Genomic DNA, 23,616 nt, shown 5'->3' with positions numbered 1-23,616 from the left:
AAAAAAGCTACTCTGGTAATGAATAATTGTGTAATCTTAACATCTGATTTAACATTTAGAAAACTATTTCATCAGACAGACAAAGTTATATGCAATTTCTGGCATTTGAAAACGTAACTAAAGTTAAATAAATATACGAATAAAAAAATCAATAACTAATCCAGACAGAAGAAACATTACATTTTAAGAAATATTTCCGATATTTAAATATTGTGTTGGCACTTGCCCTCTAGATAGCACATCATGCTCAGCAAATAGAAAATAACCCTAGGACAAAGAAGCGTTATTATTATTATTATTATTATTATTATTATTATTATTATTATTATTATTATTATTATTATTATTATTATTATTACACATTTGCTTAATTTCCTTCTGAACACAATTACTCAAGCATAAACATGTTGCAGCAAAACTACTGCAAACTTAAATATTATTATTATTGCATATTATTAAAACTCAAGAATGCGACAGACTGGTGACCTGTCCAGGGTGACCCCGTGACCCCGTGACCCCGCCTCTCGCCCGGGACGCAGCTGGAGAGGAACCAGCAACCCTCCCGACCCCATTAGGGACGAAAGGTGTTCAGAAAATGGATGGATGGATAAAACTCAAGAAAATATAAGTGATCCTCTGCTTTTGGACAAATCTGCAATTTCTTGTAGATAGAGATTAATCATCAACTAGAAGGGGCAGAAATTTGTCAATTTTGGCCAAGCTGATGTCCTTCCAATAAAATCCTAATTTCAAACACACCCTTTTCATCACAATTTTTGCCCTTCTAATTCACTTCCTTTCCCAAAGACTCTCTTTATGCTCTTTTTATTTCATTTGTTGTTGTTTTTTCTCCCATTTTAGACACAAATAATATTTTATTGCATCTTTAGTTTCTCTGCAATGTTCTTATGTTTCCCTGAAATATGCTGCATTCATAGTGGCAACTTCTGAAACATCAGCTTGACAGTCAAATCTAGAGGAGGCCTTTTCTGTTCTAAATCCCTCCCTTTAGCATCCATACAAGGAGCTGGTGGAATGCTTTGGACTGGGGGTCCAGCTGCTCCATAAAAGAGGCAAAGATCAGAAAGCAGCAATCTGGTGAGAAATCCTCTGATTTCTTAAACTTCAAACTTATAAAATCTGTTATTTATTTAATCCCCTCATACTTTCAGAGTATGAGGAGGCTAAAACATATAATGGTTGTTTTCAACTGGAAGACTGGAAGAAAGTGCACATCTCATCAGCCTCTTTTTGCCGGTTTCAAAGGAAAACATCCAGCGGCACCTCGGCTGACCTGCAGCCAAACATTCAGGTATGTCCACAGCAATTTCTCCAGAAATAAAATCAGTAAGTCAGCTTTTCAGTTTTAAGCTTAAACTATGTTAAATTACGTTCTTACAGAAATAGGTAGTCTTTTTGGTTGGGGGGGGGGTGGGCAATAAATGATCTAGATAGATCTAGTCTGCATGGTTATGTGTTGAATCCTGGATGAGAGATGAAAAGTTTCTACACCGTCAGATTCCTCCAACCCAATATAAGAATTGCTGCTTCCCCGTGTAGACAGGATTTGTGAAATTTGTTTTGCTATTTTCCACAGACTGAGCCCTTTGTGCATTTTAAAGATACAGTAAACAATATCTCCAGTATTATATAGTGGAGATACAATACTGTATGTGTTCCAGTACACAGACACACACACAGCCCTCTATTGTCTCCAATTAGTACAGCTACAAAACTCCAACACTTGCTTCTTTGCACTTGTTACCTGTAATGTAACAGTGTTAATTTTGAGATTTTATTTTTCTTTCTAAAGCAAAATAAAATAATACAATTATTAAATAATAAAATTAAAATCATAAAAAGTGTTGATTTTAAGATGTTATTTTTTCTGTTGAAAAATAACACTTTAAAATCAACACTGAGTCAATCATCCCACTGTGTATTTCTGAGCTACTCACTCCTTACACCGTCCTGCAACTGGTCAGATGATCTATGTCCAGATCAAGTTTGAAGACTGAAGATTATTGTGCTTTTCTGGTCAGGATCTTAAGGAATGATTTGAACTTATCATTAAACAAGTCTCTTCAATTGTTCTCTTCTAAGTCTCTTTTAAGCAAATTTCACAAATAAAAATAAGCTTTTTCCAATTAAGCTTAATTTAATAGCTAATTTTAGCAAAAGATTGGCTTTCAAGACTATTTTACATATGGTATGCATTTTGAGTTTATACTATTATACTGTTTAACTCAGATTTTTGAAGGTGCTATACAAATACAATTTTATTTAGTTTTATTTAATTTATAAAGTATTAATTTATCAGTTATTCAGTATTTAAGTAGCCATATATATATATAAATATATATATATATATATATATATATATATATATATATATATATATATATATATATATATATATATATATATATATATATATATATATATATATATATATATATATATATATATATATATATATATATATATATATATATATATATATATATATATATATATATATATATATATATATATATTGGATGGACGCTTTTGGTTGAGTTTTTTTGGATACACTGCCTGTCACTCAAATAACCTTTTTGCTGAATTTCCTGATTGTTGACACTGATTTCAAATTGTAATGTAAGACCATTTCATGCTACATCTTTGCTTGGTGTGTGCTCTCCAATGCATTTGAAATGATAAGTTATGTAGGAGTGACGGTGGCTCATTGTGTAGCATAAATGTCTTATGATTACAAGGTTGCAGGTTTATTTCCAGCTTAACCCCAAGTTAAGCTGAGTGTTTGTGAGTATGGTCAAAATGACTGGAAAGTGCTGTGTAAGTTCAAGTTTATTGACATTCCCTTTCTTTATAAGTAGGGTCTCTTTTATTAACTGCTAATTAATGGAACCATCAAGATCCACCATATTTTATGATCATCTTAGGATTTTATTTTAAAAAACAGAGCACTTTTCATTGTCTCTTCTGTAATACAGTCAATACACAAACAATAGTGTTATGCATGTTCTGGATATTTTCCTGCTCTAACATAACTGAGTTAATGTCCAGAAGCTGATTTAAATGTGCAGAACCAGGGGAAACAAAACACACAGGGCAACTTTTGAGGATTTAAGTTGGTGAGCTCTCACCACCAACCTAACCAGCCAGAAGCTGTAATAGTGTTTCTGAAAATGCTCTGTAGATGACAGGAGAGGAAAGGAAGTGCTGTATTTATTTACTGAAATCCTGAAGGGTACTGTCTAAAGGCTTTCCCATAACCCTCGACATTGTTTCCCCAGTGGGATTAAGAAACTACCATTCCCAGGATAATTTTCACATGGAGGGGGGAAGGGCAAGTGCAGAGCAGAAGATACTGGAATGAGAAAGGTTAATACAAATTGACTCCAGTAAAACTCAACTTATGCAAAAGTTTGTTTTAAAACTTTCCAGTCTGGCTTTTCATGTGAAAAAGATGTTTGTGTGTGAGTTGTCTGCCACTTTCTAGGCTTTCTAGGCTATGCCATTTTTGTGACTAAATCCAAACAACTTTCTACACCAGTAGAAACCAGCAACAGTTAAGATCATTTATAAGATATAAATCCACTAGAGTGTTGATTGATACATTATCACTGAAATCAGTGCAAGTTTATCTTCCTCTTCTCATCTCTATTTATGCTTTAAAACAGATTAACAACTAAATCTGATTTCTACACACTTGCCAAACTGTTTTTGATCTGTGTGTCTGTGAATCAAAGGGAGAAGAGAGAAATGAGCTGAAGCAAGGTGACATAGAACAGTGTGCTTCCTGCATGTGATTTAAAGAACAAGAAGGAATGAGAAGGCTGACCATATTAGGCAATGTTTGGGTTTGCAGTAGAAGATGGCTCTGACTCTTATCACAGTCTGCATAAACACACACCATTCCCAACTGTGGCCAAAAAAGGAGAGACTGAAATCAATCTGATCTTATCCTCCCAGTCTTTCCTCCTGAAAATGCTTTTGTAGATCCTGTCTTCTCATCTATTCATAGTCTGTCTGGTGATTCAACATTAATTATACATGCTGCACTTTTCTTGTGTACAGCCTGGAGAAAGATGAACTGATCTGCCAGCTATGGTCCAGACTGTGGTTGAAGAAAACTTTTCTTTAACAAAAAAGGAAAACTAGCAGAGAGGAATATTATAGTTACTGTTAGCAATTGTAATAATGTTTTCTAAATGGCCATAAAAGCCATTTAGAGGAACAAAAATCTTTTTCACATGAAAAGCCAGACTGGAATGAAATAAACAAGCGGAGAATCCTGCTTGAATTAACTATTTAACTAGGTTAGGTGTAACAAAAGCAGCTTGGAACATCCATTGCATAGACATAGCATTGTAGTTTTTTATTTCACAAACAGATCTGTGGGGTCTATCCATTGAACGTCTTTCTTCTTAATATGGCCTTATTTAGCCCATAGCAAATGGAAAAACACTACGGAAGATAAAGGCTTCCTAAGCTCCCTGAACTGCATGTCCAGTCTGTGACTTGAAAAGGGAATGTATGCAGTTAGCTGTGGGGAGGAGAGCGGGGGCTGGCTGGAAGCAATCACAGTCTGGAAGAGCAAATGTTTATCGTATGCTGCCATCCCTTTTCCAAGGTCCTCTAAATGCAAAAACCACCATATAAGGACAAAAAGAATTTCTGCCAAAGAAGAGTAAGAAAGATCCAGTATGAATTCTTCGTCATTTAGTAAATTCTTTTCTCAAGTTTGTTGATGTAATTCCCTGCTTTGTGAATGTCAGAGCTGGGCCATAAAAGCCACTAGAGGAACAAAAATCTTTTTCATATGAAAAGTCAGCAAACTCCTTCCTGCTGTGTTTTTTCCAAGGTGTTATACTAAGATGGGGATTGCTTCAGCAGCCTAAGGCGACAGGAGAACACAGCAGCTGTTCAGAGGAAACATGAGGAATTCACGTCTGTACAAAAATGGAGGTAATGTTTTTAAAGTAACGTTATTTGCCTTTGATTAGGATAAAATAGGTATTTAAGTGTAAGAACACACTTCCTGTTCCAACTTGAAACATACATGAGAGAAAGTTTACGTACCGTTTTCTGCTTACTTATAGAAAGAAGAATCTTATGAATCTTATGAAGAGGCCTGCACTTCCTATTGAACGTCCATCTTCAGTCAGCTGTGGTCCACAAGGGAGAAACAGCAACATGAGAAATCATGTAAGTCCCCTGGAAATTCAACTCATCTCTACGGTCTCTTCACACATTTCAATTCAACTCAATTCAAAAATACTTTTTTGATTCCAAAGGGAAATTAAATATTACATTTAATTATAGAATTTATTAATGTAGTAATTCATACATCACTGCACTTTTTATTTTTAAAACACAGGTAATGTTAATGACAGATTTTATTTTTTGTCTTTTGTTTGTTTTCTACAATTAAGTCCTGAAATAAAAGTGCTGCATCAGTTGACTTGCTGCTTATCCCTGTGGCCCATGGTGCAGTGCTGCATCTCTGGTCAGTTGGTAGTCTGAGATGAAGCACTGTAGCTCGGGACGGAGGACAGACAGAGCTGTTGAGGTAACACGGAAGAAGCATCTATCAAGATTGGCGGGACTGTGACTTGTTTCTCTAGAGAAGAAAGGAGAAAATGAATCTGGCATCCATGAAGTTATAACAGATATTCTGTCATCCATTCTGTAATTTTTTCTGTTTTGCATTGCTTATTTCTTATTTTATGAACTCCAGCTGAATTTATGAAATAAGAACTCAATTTTTCTTTTTTTGTTCTTTTTTTTTTCCAAAAGTAGAATTTTGAACATTCAGTCTTTTCAGTTTGTTTTTCCTTTACCCTTTTCTCTGGGGTCCAGTTTTCCCAGGAATCCCTTCACTCATGAGAAAGGGGGATTCCTGGAAATACTGATCTTGGGGGGGAGGCTTCTCACCAAGTCCAGAATGGCATTAATAGAGTAGAAGGAACTAATATGTGTCTGCTCTTCAGCTGAACTCCTAAAAAAAAAGAGTTGACAGCTGTGAGATATCTTAAAAAAGACAAAGTGATTTACGCTCCTCATGTTTTACTTGCATATCATTGTAAATTGTACATCTAATGTATTTGGTTGTCTGACAGAATAAAGGAAACAGTTAAAATAATGTATATTTTTCTCTGTTTACTCATGAGCATTTTTTCCAAAAGGAAAACAGATATGTATGACATGAAATCAAAAACCAATAACTGAATCGCCCCATGCAAAAAAAAAATTGTGATAAAACCCAACTTGTCATGGACAATTTGTACATTAAACTTATTTTCAAATAATATTCTGAACATACATTACTTCCATAATCCAGAATTTCATTGGCAAAAACAAATATGTGAATTTGTTCTGCAAATGAGATCACATATGTAATTACATGTGTAATTACATGTGTAATTACATATGTGATATGGTGGCCCTGAGGTGCAAACCACTTCAGAAAATTGGGTATCAATTTGAATGTTATTTGATACAGCTGATTCTGATAAATAATTTTTATTGATGAACACACACACACACACACACCACTACACCTTTACAGTGGTGTAGTCATGAACATATTAACACAATTCCACAATTCAATGTGCATTTGCTATTTCAAGATATGAATAAAAAGTGAAACTTCATTTAAATTTTTAGGCATTTTATTGTAAGGACAAACTTTGATAATAGTTGTCAAACTTTAGTTACATATTTTTACTTTAAAAATATTTATTACAGTGTAATATGTCAACTGTGGTATAGACAGCAGTGTGAATGAAATCTAACAAACTAAATTATTTTGAATTTCTTTACATAAATTATCATAATACCCTAATACTTAAAATTGAGATATTTCACTTAAAATACACAAAAAGTGAAAGAAAAAAGTATACATCCATCCATCCATTTTCTATTCATCCTTGTCCCTAATGGGGTCAGGAGGGTTGCTGGTGCCAATCCCCAGCTAACGTTCTGGGCGAGAGGCGAGGTCACCCTGAACAGGTCGCCAGTCTGTCGCAGAAAAAGTATACAGTACATTACAAATGTATTTATAATATCCTGACAACACAGAGCACAGATAGGGGTTCAGTCTGCTGGTCAAGCTGGGAGCAGTTCGGTGACTGGGCCTTCTGAGCCATCTGGCTGGTCACAGGTTAAAGCCAAGGATAAAAAATTATCTAACAGAAAATACATCCCTGATTCATTCACATTCAGGAAAAAAAAAAAACAACATATCTTCACTATGGGGGCATGGACTAAACATCTAAACACAGACATTGTGGAGACGAGCTGCGAAACAGAAGAAAAACAGCTCCAGCTCTGATCTCTATGGACCCGTCCTGAGGAAATCCCCGGGTCTCCGCGCTGCTCTCTGGATTAATGGACTTTCTGTCACTTCAGGTTCGCTGTTATAATTTATGTAGATTAAAATAATTTGTTTGATATAAGAAACATCTTACAGACAACTGACATACGGCATGTACCTTAAAGTAACCATGTTTGACCACAGAGCGACTTGTCTAGGTAACCATGGCAACAATAAACAAACTGTAAAAGCGCCCTTTACAGGTTTCTCATTGCCTCTCCCTCTTTAGAAAAACTATACAGTATAAAAGAAAAGTTAGCTAAGCTAAGAAAATAATCAGAGTAGTTAACTGGGCTAATTTAGTTGCAAAGGAAATATTTCTTGGTTATTTAGAAGTTTGTTTCACCACGGAAATGCGCAGTTCTGGACACGAAGTCAAGAAGTTCTGCTCGTAAATTTACGTCATTATTATCTTTAATTCTTACCTGTAAAAGGTATAGGCAGTGGGTCCACTTTCTACTGTAAAACCGTTGAAACTAGTCCACGCAGCACGTTTTCTCCACTGCCACTTTCAAGATGCCTGTGACGTAAGCAAGACTCAGCGTATAGTATTCATGTATTGTCCAATCAGCGATTTCTCAGGTCTCTCACTGGGACATACCTCTTCCGTTTTGTTTATGTTGTAGAGCAGGGGTGCCCAAAGTCCTCCAGGACCAGCGTCCTGCATCCTCCCCGGTTTAACGCACCTGGTCCAAATGAAGGCTCGTTAGAAGACCTAAGAAAAACACTGACATGGTTAAAAGGTTGTTTGTACAGGGAGAGAACTAAAACATGCAGGATGCCGGGCCTTGAGGACAGACTTTGGACACCCCTGTTGTAGCGTTTTTTGTAATTTGTAATTGTGCTTCATTAAAGTTGTGTTTTTGGAATTTGTTTTTTACATATTTTTACAAATATTTCAAAAAAAAAATTTTTTATAACAGTTACTGCAGCTTTAATACAAGATGAGAGAGAAAGATCCTGAAATGCTGCCACATTCTCCTTTCTCTCATTTTAAGCCTCCCTCACACAGCTCCACCAAACTGGAGGCTAACACCTGGTTGAACTGCTACTTAGCTATTTCTCAGTCCAACATTTGGTTCTAAACAGCATCACAGAGACGTATTGTTGTGCTGAAGAGAGACTGTGAGAAAGCATAGGTGCTTCCCAGCTAGTTGCTACCTAGGTGGGCCCCATATGGTTCCCAGAAGGTTTTATTCTTTTATTCTAAAGCAAATGTGTTGGCTCTGTAGCGGCTAAAATCCTGTATTTTAGGCTGCTGGTTGTTGACTGGTGAAGGCGTTGGTCTTACGTGTGCTCAATTAATAATCCGGATGCTGAGCCTTTGTTGGATTTATGATAAAGTCGTTTATTGTTTGCATAATGTCCATCGTTGCAATGAATTTCCATTGCAATTCACCTACATTCTGACATCGAACCTCAACCAAAACACAGTAGAAAACTGTTGCCCCTTCTTATCAACAACACCTGAACACAATCATGGTTGACCTTCAATAACCCATCCCCCATTAGACACACAGAACTCAAAATGAAATACGCCCCCTGGTGGCGATAAACACAGAAAAGGATAAATGGCTCCTACAGGCTCAATATCATTTATTAAGGTTGATTCAACTCATTTACTAAAGTTGGATCCAATGTAGGAATGGCGGAGAGAGAGAAAAAGAGAGAGATCCGATTCCTCAAATAATTGTAAAAATATTGCAGCATACTCGATTACTAAAATATTCTTTTACAACAGCCCTAATAACTACTATCATAGCTGCAGGACAAACCCTTTGTACATTGGAATAAAACAAAAGATAACTTGTTCTTCAAACAGAGGGTATAACTTCTGGCCAGTATATTGTAACTCTGAAATAAATGGTTTGCTTTGATTGTGTCAGCCATCCATCTCCTTTGTTAAACTACAAGGCAGCATTAGCTTGAATTGCTCATAGCTATCATTACAAAGAAAGAGAACATAGTCAATGTTATTTTCTCAAAGAAAATCAAAGTTAATAGGACACATAACTCATATGTATTAGGTCTCAAACGTCTGCTTCTTTTTAAGCAGGAGGTCTGGCCGTTATAACTTGTGTTAGGTTGGCCCCACACGATGGGAGATTTTATCTTCACCAACACACTGCATGCCTGTTCGTGCACCTCTCCACCTCTCACTGGTGGAGATGGTGTATTGCACTATTTAAAACATCCTTAAATAATGTTTCAATTGCAAAGTTCATAAGTGCTTTGTAGACATCTTGCTGTAAAGGATAGGATTAATTAAATTAAGAAATTTAAGTGTGTTATGACAGTCTTATTCACAACCCGTCAAATAAAGTGTTACCAAATTTTTATGTTTCTTTCCCTCTCCAGAATGTATATTTAATTAGTCATGTCTTTAAACACCTTAACATTTTATAATTAAATTTATAAGGTTACCCGCTCATGTTAATTCAGAGTTTGATTTGTAGTCATTGAATCTTAAGATTAATGCATTTGATCAAATGTTCTTGATGTTTGTCACTCCTTCTCAGACATAGTGGCATGTATTTAAATCAATAAATCATTTGCAATTTCTGCTCAACAGGTATTTCACTTTTAGATCTGAAATATGATAGACTAACTGATTGAAGTTGCTGCTTACTGAGCCTGGTAGTGGCCAAGGGCCATGCTGTTGCAGAAGTTCTTCAAGAGTCTGGTGCATTGGAATTTTCACCAAACATATTGTTAGTTGCTGTGCTGTTGGCACTAATGCTTGAACCAACATCCATTAACTTCAAATTTGTGTTGGAGTTTTATTTTCTGTATGGTGGTTCCATGCCTTTCTGAATTGTTCTAGTCGGTTTTGAATCTCGGGAAGAAAAACTATGTGAGGAGAAAGGTTGTGCACATCGTTGTGGGATCCAAGAGGGCTGAATCTTCAAGATTATAAACCGTGCTATAAAATGGTTCCAGAACATGTATAAACACATCCCTCTAAAGACGCTCAGTTCTCTGATTATGGATGGATTCCCCAGTTAGATGACTCCGACCTACAATGCCCTGAAGGAAGTACATTACCAGTGCCACTTGCACATTCTCGCCACCATGGTCTGACCTCACTCTAGAAGGTAAGCGATAGTTGCCTGTTGCCTTGAGAAAATATAACAGCACTGTTAAGGCGCGATTGTCTGTGCTGCAGTTCAAGTAATTAAGCGAGAACATCCATCGATGTCACCATGGACCACAAAGCCCACCTAAATGGAAATACAAAAAATGTATAAGTAATAATGTATGCAAAAGTGTATAGTGAATTTAGCTCTAAAAAAAACTTACTCTGAAATACATCTTTGATATTTTCCCATACCTTATGAGGCGTATGTTGCCATCAATATGCCACAAACTGTTGGGATACGGCAACAGTTTGGGATCGAGACACTGCACTGCTCCACCTCCTTGCAGTTGCCATTGGGTTGATTGGAGTCATCATCTCACGGACTTTACGCCGTGGAACCACTAGTCCTCGTGCATGCAACAAGCCTCGCATCATCTGTTTCACTGAAGGACATGTGGTCTTGCAATTATTTTACTTCTAATCACCACACAATTTAGCATTTTTAAAGTAATCTTTTACAAAATATAGGTTTCAGATTTCACATCTGGTCATAAAATAAATTATTTTTTTCTTATTTGTGACAATATTAAATTAAATAATTAATATTCTGCTCCACCACTGTTGAACATATTACACATATTTGTTCAGAAGTAATACATTTAGATTCCATACCTCAGTCCCAGAATTTGGATACAGGAATTGAAGTTGTCTCACATTAGTTTCAAGGTCTTAATCAGTCACTGCAGCCAACCTTTCCCTGATTGGTACACCAAGTGCTTTGGACTTACAAAGAAACGATGTTGAGCATCCAAAGATGTTTGCCATCCTATTGACCATGTCATTGGGCCAAAAGAAAGCCAATCTGCTTTCTTGTATTATGAATAGCCGGTCTACTTCAACCACCTCAAACGGAATCATATTCAAATGCCTCAGCAGAATGTTTACTTAAACACAGGGTTTTTCACCGTAGTGACAATATTTACGCGCTAATTTCGGCCGGCTGTTCTCTACCACTCCCTCCCCAAGCCACAACTGATACAAGAAAGTGGTAATTCGTGCTTTTACTGGCCTCTATTAAATTTTAAAGTCATGTTCAATATTTTCAAATAATTTTAATATTTGATATGTTTTATTCAATAGCTTCCAAGTCATGTGCCCCATTGACTCAAAATCGGTGTGAAATTGTTCTGGACTGTATAGATGAGGCACACATTTTTTCTCCTTTCACACTTTATATATTTTTTAGCTAATTCCTTTAGTTAATATTTGGTATTTTTCTTCAAAAGCTTCATGGGCATGTGACCTATTGACTCAAAATCAGTGTGAAATTGTCTGTAAGGGAGCCACTCATTTTCATTCCATTTTAACTCATTTTCTATTTTTTAATTAAAATGTATTTTTCTTCAATAACTTCTAGATCACATGACCTATTGATTCAATACCACTTTGAAATTGTTCTACGAGCTTAGAAGTTGATTACAGTTAGTCAAAAGATGCTTCCATATATTTGACTGTTACTGTTGACGTCACAACTAATAACATTGGAAAAAGAGGTTTCCTAAAAGTAGATAATCATAACGAAAACCCCTGAAGATATTTACCTCACCTTTACGAAGCTCCCCAAATCGTACATAATGTAACTAACATGGAAACATGACTTTCTTCCCTACAGAAAGATTTCCTTAGTAGGTTCGGTTGTTGTTAATAACCAACACAATAGAGTTAAGCAATGTTTTTATTGGCATTTCTGAAGACCATTTAACAACAGACTTAATAAATCATAGTTCTAGAGAAAGGGAGAGAGAAAAAGTATTCTACCAACTGTTGCCTTGCTTCTTATATCAACAAGCAAACTATTCACCATAGGAAAAAAAAATAAATCCAAAAGTTCTTTTTAACTCAACATCCAGGGTTGTGTCATTTAATCATTTAGAAACAAAAAGAACAGGTTTACATATTTTACCATTTTTTTCGGTAAAAGGAGGGATTGAAATTATTAAAGTAGTGAGAAACGAGAGGATTTGTTACCTCAGACAAAAAACCAAAAACAAAACCCAGATCAGCTGACTGTCTCACCCAATCTCCAAAGGAATAAAGATCAATTAAAAGACATTGATAAATGGGGAGAGACGTATCTGATACGGGAAGAGGCAGCTACAGCCTCACTACCCTTATAAAATAATTAAAAAAAGAAAACCCCATACATTTCCCAATTGGAATTTTATGATTTAAACACATGAAAATATAGATAACACAAATGACAAAGCCTTGTGTAAATCTATACATTCCATTACATAGATATTGATGATGGAAGAGAAGACCGTCGTTTGTCCAGGAGAGATCAGGTTGTCCTGGTAACCAACAGCAGATCAGGTTAGGGAGGGGATGACTTAGAACCCTACAGATGGACAGAAGAACAGACAGGCAGTATCTTCAATCAGTGGTCAGAAACTACCAAACATGAAAAGCTGCAAGTATTAGTTCACCTGAGGATCGAGGAACTTCAAGCAAAGAAAACAACAAAAGAAAATACATGATACAAAGTAGACCAGAGAACAGAAAAGTCAAAGAAATTAGCCAGAACAAAGGAAGAAAACAGCTTCTTAGTTTTAGCCTTTAAAACATTTAATTGGGGCCTGCCCATAGCAATGCATAAGGAGAACAGTTACTGACTTGCAAAGCGCTATCGGAAACGACAAATACCTCTCTCATACGCTTCAAACGGTTTTCGAATATGTCTCTCGGTTCCTGAACGGCAAAGGTTTGTTCGGAGTGCTTTTTCCATATTAACTGACTGGGTGTCTCACAAAGATAGAATTTTTTTTCCACCTTTCTGTCTCACACACACGACAGTTAACAGATGATCCATTACCATGCTAATGAAGCTTAGCATTAATGCTAATTTTTAGCATCAGAACGCTGGGTCCAAACCGACGTGCATACTTTGGCAGGCCCCAGTTAAATTTCTTCAGGAATTTTCTAGTTGGGGCCTGCCATGCAAAGCAATGGCAGGAACCTATTACTCTACACCCAATAAGGTGTCTATTATTATATGGTTCTTCTTCAGTCACCCGGAATGCGGCTCATGCCGCTCCGTGCACCCCTACAAAAGTGGTATCAAAACGTGCGGCTTGAAACTTGGTCATGACATTGATACCCATGTCTGCTCCGGTAAAATGTTTTCAGAATTTCTCTAGGACTTATGGTTTTCTGTCAATGTGCTTCAGAGTACAGTGATGCGACAGGATTTTCTGCCTCCAACAGAGACTTCTCTGGCTGCATGACTCATTCCCAGCTGGCAGATGAGTCATGACAGTTAATTACCATAGCAACAGATCAAGGCTGCTTAGGACTACAAATACGCATCACTTTAGTTCTAAGGTGGAGAATCAGTGGAAACAGAGGAGGAGCTGCAATTTAGAACTACTTCGTGTTTTGAGCATTATAGTACTGATTTAACCCAATCACTGTTACACATGGGATTAGTTTGGACCTTTGTAATGAAGATTAACAAAAATTTTAAAACAAAAGCCTTGACAAGTTTTACATCATATAATTGCTGGTTTTGGCTTTATTTGACTGGTTTATCCACAGCACTGTTACACATTGAATTAGTGTGGCCATTTAAGGCGAAGCTTACTGAAAATTTCAAAATAAAAGCCTCAATATTGCCCTAAAGTTAGTGCACTGCTGCAGGAGGTGCAATAATATTATTCTGCATTATCTTTTTTTCTCAGGTTATGGAACTGCCTTGCAAAACTAGGCAGTTCATTAGCATTAGCCTTTTAGCTTAAATAAGCTATTACCTATATTTCTGACTTATTAGCCATGTTTAGTATGCTGGAGTAAGTAAAGTACAGATAACACGCTTGTGATGCCCGACATGCTACTGACAGCATTCACGCTAACATTAGCATTTTGGCTATTTTTAGCTGATACACTTACTTTATCATTCTGAATGGCGCAAGTCCATGTTAGTGAAGATGCTTGTGACTTTCCACACACTATTGACTACTATTTAACGAAGCTTAGGCAGTTTGTTAGCATTAGCCTGTTAGCTTAAATACCTACTTTCTTACTTATTAGCCATGTTTAGTATACTGAATGGAGTAAGTTAATCATGGACAACATCCTAGGGATGCCCCTCATGCTATTGACAGCAGGCTTATGTTAGCATTTAGCTCAAATGCTAAATGCAATTTAGCTGAATGATAAAACTAATTTTAGTTAAAGCTAATTTTAGGTAATCTCAGCATAAGGAAAAATTAGCTAAATGCTAATGTAGTTAATTAGCACTTAGCTAACATGCTAATTAGCTAAATTAGCATTTTGGCTAATATTTGCCAAAATGCCAAACGTCTTGGCTAATGCCAAGGGTTAGGCTTAACCCGTTTCGCCAAAACGTTAGCATTTTGGCTAATTGTAGCTCGTACGCTCATTTTAATGTGCTGGATGGCGCGAATCCGTGTCAGTTGACGTTCTCGTGATTCTCCTCATGCCGTCGATTGCGCTGCAGCTTTCTATGGCGTCGACGCTAACTTTCAGCGTCAGAACGCCAGGTCCAGACTGACGGTCGCACTTTGGCAGGCCCCATTTAAATTTCTTCAGAAATTTTCTAGTTAGCATTAGCCTTTTAGCTTAAATAACCCATTACCTATTTTTCTGACTTATTAACCATGTTTGGTATACAGAATGGAGTAAGTCAAAGTCAATTACAGACAACATTCTAATGATACCCCACATGCTACTGAAAGTATTAATGCTTACATTAGCATTTTGGCTAATGTGAGCTTATGCACTAATTTTAACACACTGAATGTTGCAAGTCCATGTCTTTCAACATGCTTGTGACTCTCCAAAGGCTATTGACTACCATTCAGCTAAACTTAGCATTGATGCTAATATTTAGCATCAGAACGCTGGATCCAAACCAACGGGTACACTTTGGCAGGCCCCAGTTAAATTTCATCAGAAATTTTCTAGTTTAGGTTTTATTTTTCTCTTGATGTGCAAATATTCCTTTTCAGATTTTGAAATGTTGACATCAGGCATTTTGATGAGAACAAGGCAAAGATACGGTTTAGGAAAAAGGCATTGTGGCCACAAACATCCAAGTTCATCACCCATGATCAAGAAAGTTCTGGAGCTTATTAGGAACTATGATGGAGACCAGACCACAACCAGCATCCACAAGTATTGGTATGTGAAGTTACTGCCAACATGGGTTGCCACCAGAGTGACATGTCTGCATGAAGTCTTGGTATATATAAATACTTATTTTGATAGAAGAGTGAAATGCCAACAGATTTAGTGTGGTTTTTGGTAGAACTCTGTGATGCAGAGCCCATTAGCTTTCAGCATTCCTGTTCAGCCAGCAACTGCACTGGCTATTGACAAGCAGGCATATGTTCATTAAAATATCAGGCCTTTCTGCTCTGATGAAGCAAAAGGCATAACATGTCCAGCACCAAGAGCTACTGCACAGAAGAGGACGATGGTCTGACAGACTTTATGTTAAAGTAAATTAAAATGAATAATCAAGTTACAGCATCCATTTCTCTCCATGAGTCCACTAAAATCCATTGTTCACGAACAACTCCATGACAAAGGCTCATAAGACAAAAGCTCAACTTTATTGGAAAGCATCTAAAAAATGTGTTTTTCTTACTAGACAAATCAGAGAAAAGCTGACAAGACAAAAGGTTAGTTCTGTTTTGAGAGCTTTTGTCTCTACACTTTTCCAGGCATACATATTGCCAATCAATTCTGAGCAGTGGGATTTATGCAATGTGAAGAATAATCCAAAACACATGCAGGAAGACTTGTTACTACAGGAGGGCAATATGCACAAAAGTTTTATCATAATACTTTACAGGAGTAGTTAAGCCTGTTATAAGCAATAAATCAATCGCACAATAAATTAAAATAAGCTTGACCTTACAATTTTATTTTTTTAATGGCCTTACAATGGCCTTAATACGCCATAGTAGTTTTTTATTCAGCTTTAATTTGCTTTAAAATATCGCTCTTAAGTTGTAAAGATCCCCATGAACAGCTGGCTAAGAACACAAATATTAACCAGAAATTCTCATGCATTGCATTTCTTGAGTTCTTTGTTTGTTTTGTTGATAATATTGGTTTTGTCACGTCTTTCTACCAAATCAATCAATCAATCAAATTTTATTAGTATAGCACATTTCAGCAGCAAGGCATTTCAAAGTGCTTTACATCAAATCAAACACAAAAATACAATGCAACATAGAATCAACAATAAAAACACAACATAGTCAGATTCCGTCAATAATTTGCAATTGATTACGTTTCTAATACAACTCTAAACAAGTGGGTTTTTAGTTGAGATTTAAAGGAAGTCAGTGTTTCAACTGTTTTACAGTTTTCTGGAAGTTTGTTCCAGACTTTTGGTGCATAGATGCTAAATGCCGCTTCTCCTCATTTGGTTCTGGTTCTGGGGATGCAGAGCAGAACCAGAACCAGAAGACCTGAGAGATCTGGAAGGTTGATACAACAGCAGCAAATCTTTAATGTATTGTGGTGCTAAACCATTCAGTGATTTATAAACTAACAACAGTATTTTAAAGTCTATTCTTTGAGCTACAGGGAGCCAGTGGAGGGACTTTAAAACTGGTGTTATGTGCTCTATCTTCCTGGTTTTAGTGAGAACTCAAGCAGCAGCATTCTGGATCAGCTGCAGCTGTTTGATTGATTTGTTGGACAGACCTGTGAAGACGCCGTTACAATAATCAATACGACTGAAGATAAACGCATGGATGAGTTTCTCTAGATCTGGCTGAGACATTAGTCCTTTAATCCTGGAAATGTTCTTCAGGTGATAGAAGGCCGTCTTTGTAACTGTCTTTATGTGGGTCTGGAGGTTCAGGTCAGAGTCCATCACTACTCCCAGGTTTCTGGCCTGATTGCTGGTTTTTAGTTGTAATAACTGAAGCTGTGCACTGACTCTAGATCTATAACTCTAGATCTATAACTCTAGATCTATAACTCTAGAGCGTTCCTCTTTAGGTCCAAAAATAATAACTTCAGTTTTGTTTTTGTTCAGCTGGAGAAAGATTTGGCACATCCACACATTTATCTGTTCTAAGCATCTGTTCAGTGATTGGATGGGGTCAAAGGTCACCTGGTGACATCGTAATGTAACGCTGTATGTCATCTGCATAGTTATGGTAGCTAATATTATTTCCTGTTATAACCTGAGCTAGTGGGAGCATATAGATATTGAATAAGAGGGGTCCTAGGATTGAACCTTGGGGTACCCCACATGTGACCTTTGACCTCTTTGATGAGAAGTTTCCAATTGAAACAAAGAAATCCCTGTTCTTTATGTACGATTCAAACCAGTTAAGCACTGGACCGGAGAGTCCGACCAACTCTCCAGTCGATTCAGTAATATGTCCTGGTCAACACTGAGGTCCAACAGAACCAGCACTGTGGTTCTCCCACAGTCCGTATTTATATGGATGTCATTGAACACTTTGACTAGGCCAGTCTCTGTGCTGTGGTGAGACCGGAAACCAGACTGTAAGGAGTCAAAGCGTTTGGTTATTGTTAGGAAGCTATTTAACTGTTTACACACAACTTTTTCAATAACTTTACTGATGAATGGGAGGTTGGAGGTCAGAGGTCGGCCTGTAATTCTGCAGTAGTGATTTGTCTAGATGGTTCTTTTTTATCAGTGGTTTGATTACTGCTGTTTTCAAAGCCTGGGGGAAAACGCCTGATGAGAGCGATGAGTTACTATTTGGATCAGATCAGTAGCAACAACAGGCAGAACTTTCTTAAAGAAATGTGAGGGTAGAACATCCAGACAGCAGGAACTGGAGCTGAGTTGACCAGAACCAAACGAGGAGAAGCAGCATTTAGCATCTATGCACCAAAAATCTGGAACAAACTTCCAGAAAACTGTAAAACAGCTGAAACACTGACTTCCTTTAAATCTCAACTAAAAACCCACTTGTTTAGAGTTGTATTCGAAACGTAATCAATTGCAAATTTATTGACGGAATCTGACTATGTTGTGTTTTTATTGTTGATTCTATGTTGCATTGTATTTTTGTGTTTGATTTGATGTAAAGCACTTTGAAATGCCTTGCTGCTGAAATGTGCTATACTAATAAAATTTGATTTGATTTGATTTGACTTATAATTTCCTCTAGGGTTTTATAATTAAGTAGTTGAAATTGGGTCATTTTTCCTGTATTTGTTTTGTTTGGGTTCAGTGTTGGTTCTGACTTTATAGTGGATGTGCAGATTAATCCTTTGATTTTTTGAATTTTCTCTGAAAAGAAACTGGAAAACTGGTTGCAGGCAGCAATAGACTGAAATTCAGGTGGTAACGTGATAGGAGGGTTTGTGAGTCTGTCAACTGTTGCTAATAAAGCTGGAGCATTGTTAATGTTTTTGTTTATGACATCTGCAAAGAAGGCCTGTCTTGCATGTTTGAGTGTTAAATGATAGTAACGTAGTTTTTCTTTATAGATGTTATAATGAAGGTGAAGTTGAGTTTTACTTCGTTCTGCCCTACAGCAGAGTTGTCTTGCAGATCGAACTGTTTGTGCATTTCTCCATGGAGATTTCTTCTTACCAGACACAACCTTCATTTTAATTGGGGCAATGGAATCAATGAAATCTGAAACTTTAGACTGAAAATCATTTACCAACTTATCTACGTCATTAGAGCTTAAGAGTGAGGAAGAAGAGTAGATTTGATTAAATGTTTCTGCTGTGTTTTCTGTGAGAGAACGTTTTGTGAGACTGGATGACAAAAAGCTTCACTCCGATGTCTCAAGTTACTCCTCCCTTCTCATTCCCTTGGTAATGGCTAAACAGACAGGAAGTTAAACACCTCAGTTTTTCACCACTCGGGCTGGACCCCATGCACAAGTCATGACAGCAACGACAGGAACAAAAGTTGAATAATTTTCAACTTTCTTGTGTAGTGTATCTAGGCTGTGTGTGCACGTTGTTAGTTTAAATACTAACACTAAGTCTGCCACCACAACAGTAATCATGGCAATCGTCCTTGTTTGTAGCAGAATAAGTATTTATAATAATAATAATAATAATCACATATTTTATTTAAAAGGTGTTTTCAGGGCACAAAAAGTTACCTCACAAAAGTAAAATACATTTAAAAAAAAACAAATTGTGCAAATGCTTGTTTCCCTGCAGAGCATTCAGCCAGGATTTAAAGATGGACAGTGTGTCAGACAGTCTTGAGTGGGGAAAGTGGACATTTATTTTAAATAAAGAAATCATGTGCATAAACTGTACATTTACAGAATAGAGATGCTTTCTGTCCATAAAGGCGCATTCACAAAGTGGCCATGACTGGACTGAAGGAGGAGTAATTCTAAACTTAAATTTACTACCTTTTACTACCCATTTTTACTAGCTCTACAATATTTTTACTACCAACACAAAATAGAGCAGCAGTCTCTTTTGGGGGGACGGGGAATTCTAGTGGTGCACCGATTTAAAACAGGGATCAGCTCCCCTGCGCAGGAATCCGCTGTTAATGAACGGTAGATGCTCTGCTCAGTTTGATAACAGCCACTCTGTTCCAAGTCAGATTTATATTTTCTTCTGCATACTTTACAAAGCGTATCTCTGTCATTTGATCATTGAGCCAAAGTCGTGAAAACTTTTCTCATGTTGAGGTGCAAAAACACTCGCTAGTCTCAACATGTTAGGTGCTTTCAACACTATGCATGCAGACAACAGATTGAACAGCGGAACCAATCAAGTCTATCAATGTCAACTCAGGAGTAGATAAAATTTTTAAAACAGATTTTAAGGTTAAACGTACTTAAAACTCAAGAGGTCAGCATTTAAGTAAAATTCTAAATATATCAAAGGGGTCAAACATTTTTTGGGGAAAATTTACTACCCAGTCAATTTCTATTCGGCACCTTTTACTACCTTTTACTGGCCTTAATTAAGGCTAATTTAATTTACTACCTTTTACTACCGTGTGGAAACCTTGTAATAAACCATCATCAACATTACCATCAACATTATATAGATCATCAACAGATCTATTTAATCTCCCTCTGAATCCTTCCATTTGCAATGTTTTCCATCAGAGCCAAAGCACTCCACAATTTTGTGGCTCACCTTTTTGCAGCTACTTATATACGTGTGATTGTATACACACCTTAATCAACTTAAAAGTAATCAAACCTGACCTGTTTGGAGTTAATCGGCTGATCCAACCCTGTTTTCTTTTCTAGTGAGAATGAAATTAACCCCCAGTTTTGACACTTTCTAGTTTGATATTGTTCACAGAAAAAATTTGCATGGTTGCCGCACATTTTCCTGCCAGGGAAACAGTGTGCGTATATTTACGCAAACTTTGACACAAAGTTCATTTTTATACATACCGACTAGTGCATAAAATATGCCGCGTACATATTTTGTGTGTACGCAAGCTTTTTACACAAGGCCCCTGGACTCTTACCACTTAGTGTAGCACAGTGCTTCTCAATTCCAGTCCTCAGGCCCCCCCTGCTCTGCATGTTTTAGATGTACCTCTACTCCAGAGCAGCTGGTTCAAATGATTCCATGACCATCAAGTGCCACAGAAGCCTGTTAATCAACCACATATTCAATCCAGGTGTGTGGCAGAAGGGAAACATCTAAAACATTCAGGGCAGGGGGGCCTGAGGACCGGAATTGAGAAACACTGTAGCATAAAGCCCAGGAGGAGGAGTGAGTCAGGTTTAAAAGCTGAACATGACAGCTGCAGTCTGGCAACAATTGGGATTCCTTGAGTACCTTGAGGACGTGGTGAACCATTGAACCCGTGGACCCACTAATTTGTAAACAGTAGCGACTAAACAATACAACTAGGCCTGTCGCGATAAACAATAAATCAATTAATTGTACGATAAATTAAAGCCATCAACGTCATTTTAATTATCGCCTTTATCGTCTCTTCCGGCCTTTTTCTTTCTGTTGATGACACTGAACGAAAAAAGGCTCAACTCCGCTGCTCTCCACTGACCCTCCCTTCCTCATTTCCTCAGTGTAACGCCCAGTTCACACTACACCATCTTAGAGCTGTCAGCCGATTGTCGGCCCATTTTCAAAACCTGAGAGATCGCACATTAGCCGACGGAAATCCCAGTATACCGGTTCGATCGGGTTCGATCATGCCGTGTGGTGTCCAACATGGGGACAACATAATGGCTCCAAGTCCAGAGAACTAATTTTAAAATCAGGCATTAATCAATTATTTACTACAATCTACCTGCAATGCATGTGGCTCTAGTGTCAGTGTAACGTCCTGACTGAATGAAAATCATTAGAATCTATTTATGTCACGTTAAAGAACAGCTGAAAAGTTACTGGGGCATCAACTGCATAGCAATTTCGCTCCAACTCCTCCCCTCGTCATTTCTGTATTCTTTGGACGAAATATTTTATAAACATTAATGTTGTTTCCACATATCTCCAATGTCCGCTGGACTTCAGTGTCAGCTGTTCAGGATTCCCCTCAGTAATTTCCCCTCAGAAAACAAGAGAATCCACGCTTTCTGATTGGCTACCTGTCACATTCAACAGGCTGCGTTAACAGTGGGGAAAACCCCTGATTTAGATCGGAGTGGCCACTAACACACCACACACTACAGGATGATTGGTTAGGAAATCACAAGTAACAATCTTAAAACGATCAACGTTCTAAGATTGTCGTAAGGAGAAAAATGTACGTGTGAACTAATGTGTAGTGTGAATTATTGCATCAGGTAGTCGATGTGCCCATCTTCTCTATTTAAATCTAATGATGACTGAAGGGCAATATAAAATACAGACTTCATAATCTACACTCTTGATTGAATGCAGTATTTATTTACACTTTGGTGATTTTATACTAGTACATTTTTGTTAACAGAGACTGAGAATCCATTTTATTTAAATTTTTGGTTGTTTTGTTTATTTTATCAGTTCCAGTGTTATTATTCCAGTGTTACCCTATCCCAACCCCACACTTTATTTTCAAAATAACACCTAAGTGTTATTTTGAAAATAAAGTGTACTTGTCTTTGGCAGGAAATCACATGCATTATTACGTCATTTCCATTAAATCAGTGTAAAATGGTATTCAAACAATATTATCGTTTATCACAATAATTTTTGGGACAATTAATCGCTCAGCAAAATTTGTTATTGTGACAAATTTTGCTGAGCGACATATCTGCACCTAAAATGCATCCTATTGACAGTCCATAATCACTGAGGTGCAGTGGCTTTTCTAATATGGGCAACATGGGCAATCAGAGAATTTGAAAGTGAACAGTGCCTAACGCAAACCCCCTAAACTCCCCTCCCAATTTAAAAGGTTTCCTAGTTCCAGTGTTAAATGTTCTTTCAAAATTGGTTTATTGACCTCTGAGAGGGTGCTTTTGCATAGTTATGCAATTATTGTGCCATTAGTTAACAATGCTCTCAAAATGACAATATTATCGTCATAATTTCTGGGACAATTAACCCCCAAGCAAAAGTTGTTAGTGACAGCCCTAGTAGTAATTTTGTAACAATAAAAGCGATAATTATTACTTTTTTCTAGGTAACTAAGCGCATTATAAACATGGCAGGAAAGCAGGCATGGTCTATTCTAAAAGCATTAAATCAGATTTCATAGAATTTTCATTCTCAAACAAAAGTAAATTCTAGAACTATGGGCGTGGTGATGGCACAGGGGTAAAACATGCAATCCGTACATGGAGGCCTTAGTCCTCCGAATATGCTCCTAGAAAACACGAGTTTCACCAAACAAAACTGCAAATCCCATCATTAAAATTGATTTGGGGAAGGTTTCCGAGAAAGATTCTCCAACAGATGAGTCACTGTGCAAAAGTTAAGAGACATTAAGATGCATTAGTCAAAACCAATCTCAGGCCCTAAGATCTACTCTGAGTCCAATACTGTATGCTCTAAGGAAGAAACAAAAGTTATTGTGGCAGATTTTTTCTTTTTTTTCCCAATTATGATATAATGTCTAGCAAAACATTGCTATGCACGTAGCAAGATGCCCATAATTTTGTAACCATAAAATATTCCACAATTTCCTTCCAACTAAAAACACAATATCAACCAAGTCTAGCTAGTTTTTGTTAGG

General features: G+C 37.0%; 1 protein-coding gene and 1 long non-coding RNA gene across 7 annotated transcripts in view; one reads left to right on the top strand and one right to left on the bottom strand.

Annotated features, from left to right (window-relative positions):
* The first annotated feature begins 1,108 nt into the window (after positions 1-1,108).
* Positions 1,109-6,151, top strand: LOC122836849. 2 transcript variants are annotated; one of them, XR_006371631.1, is made up of 4 exons: positions 1,109-1,312; positions 4,871-4,974; positions 5,109-5,214; positions 5,442-6,151. It is a non-coding gene; the product is annotated as an uncharacterized LOC122836849 (long non-coding RNA). The 2 variants fall into 2 exon arrangements; XR_006371630.1 differs by having other exon boundaries at positions 5,109-6,151.
* A 6,029-nt stretch (positions 6,152-12,180) lies between these two features.
* csnk1a1 (casein kinase 1, alpha 1) overlaps positions 12,181-23,616 on the bottom strand; it is a 69,619-nt gene continuing 58,183 nt past the window's right edge. For all 5 annotated transcript variants that reach the window (XM_044126783.1, XM_044126784.1, XM_044126785.1 and 2 more), the window contains one exon: positions 12,181-12,861. In XM_044126783.1, the coding sequence (XP_043982718.1) occupies positions 12,854-12,861 (8 nt within the window). In that variant the 3' untranslated portion in view covers positions 12,181-12,853. The remainder of the gene's footprint in view (positions 12,862-23,616) is intronic.

The sequence above is a fragment of the Gambusia affinis genome, linkage group LG09 (assembly GCF_019740435.1).
Source record: "Gambusia affinis linkage group LG09, SWU_Gaff_1.0, whole genome shotgun sequence".
In the NCBI taxonomy this organism is placed as follows: Eukaryota; Metazoa; Chordata; class Actinopteri; order Cyprinodontiformes; family Poeciliidae; genus Gambusia; species Gambusia affinis.
Note: the sequence above shows the minus strand (reverse complement) of the source record. Positions and strands in the feature narration are given on the sequence as shown.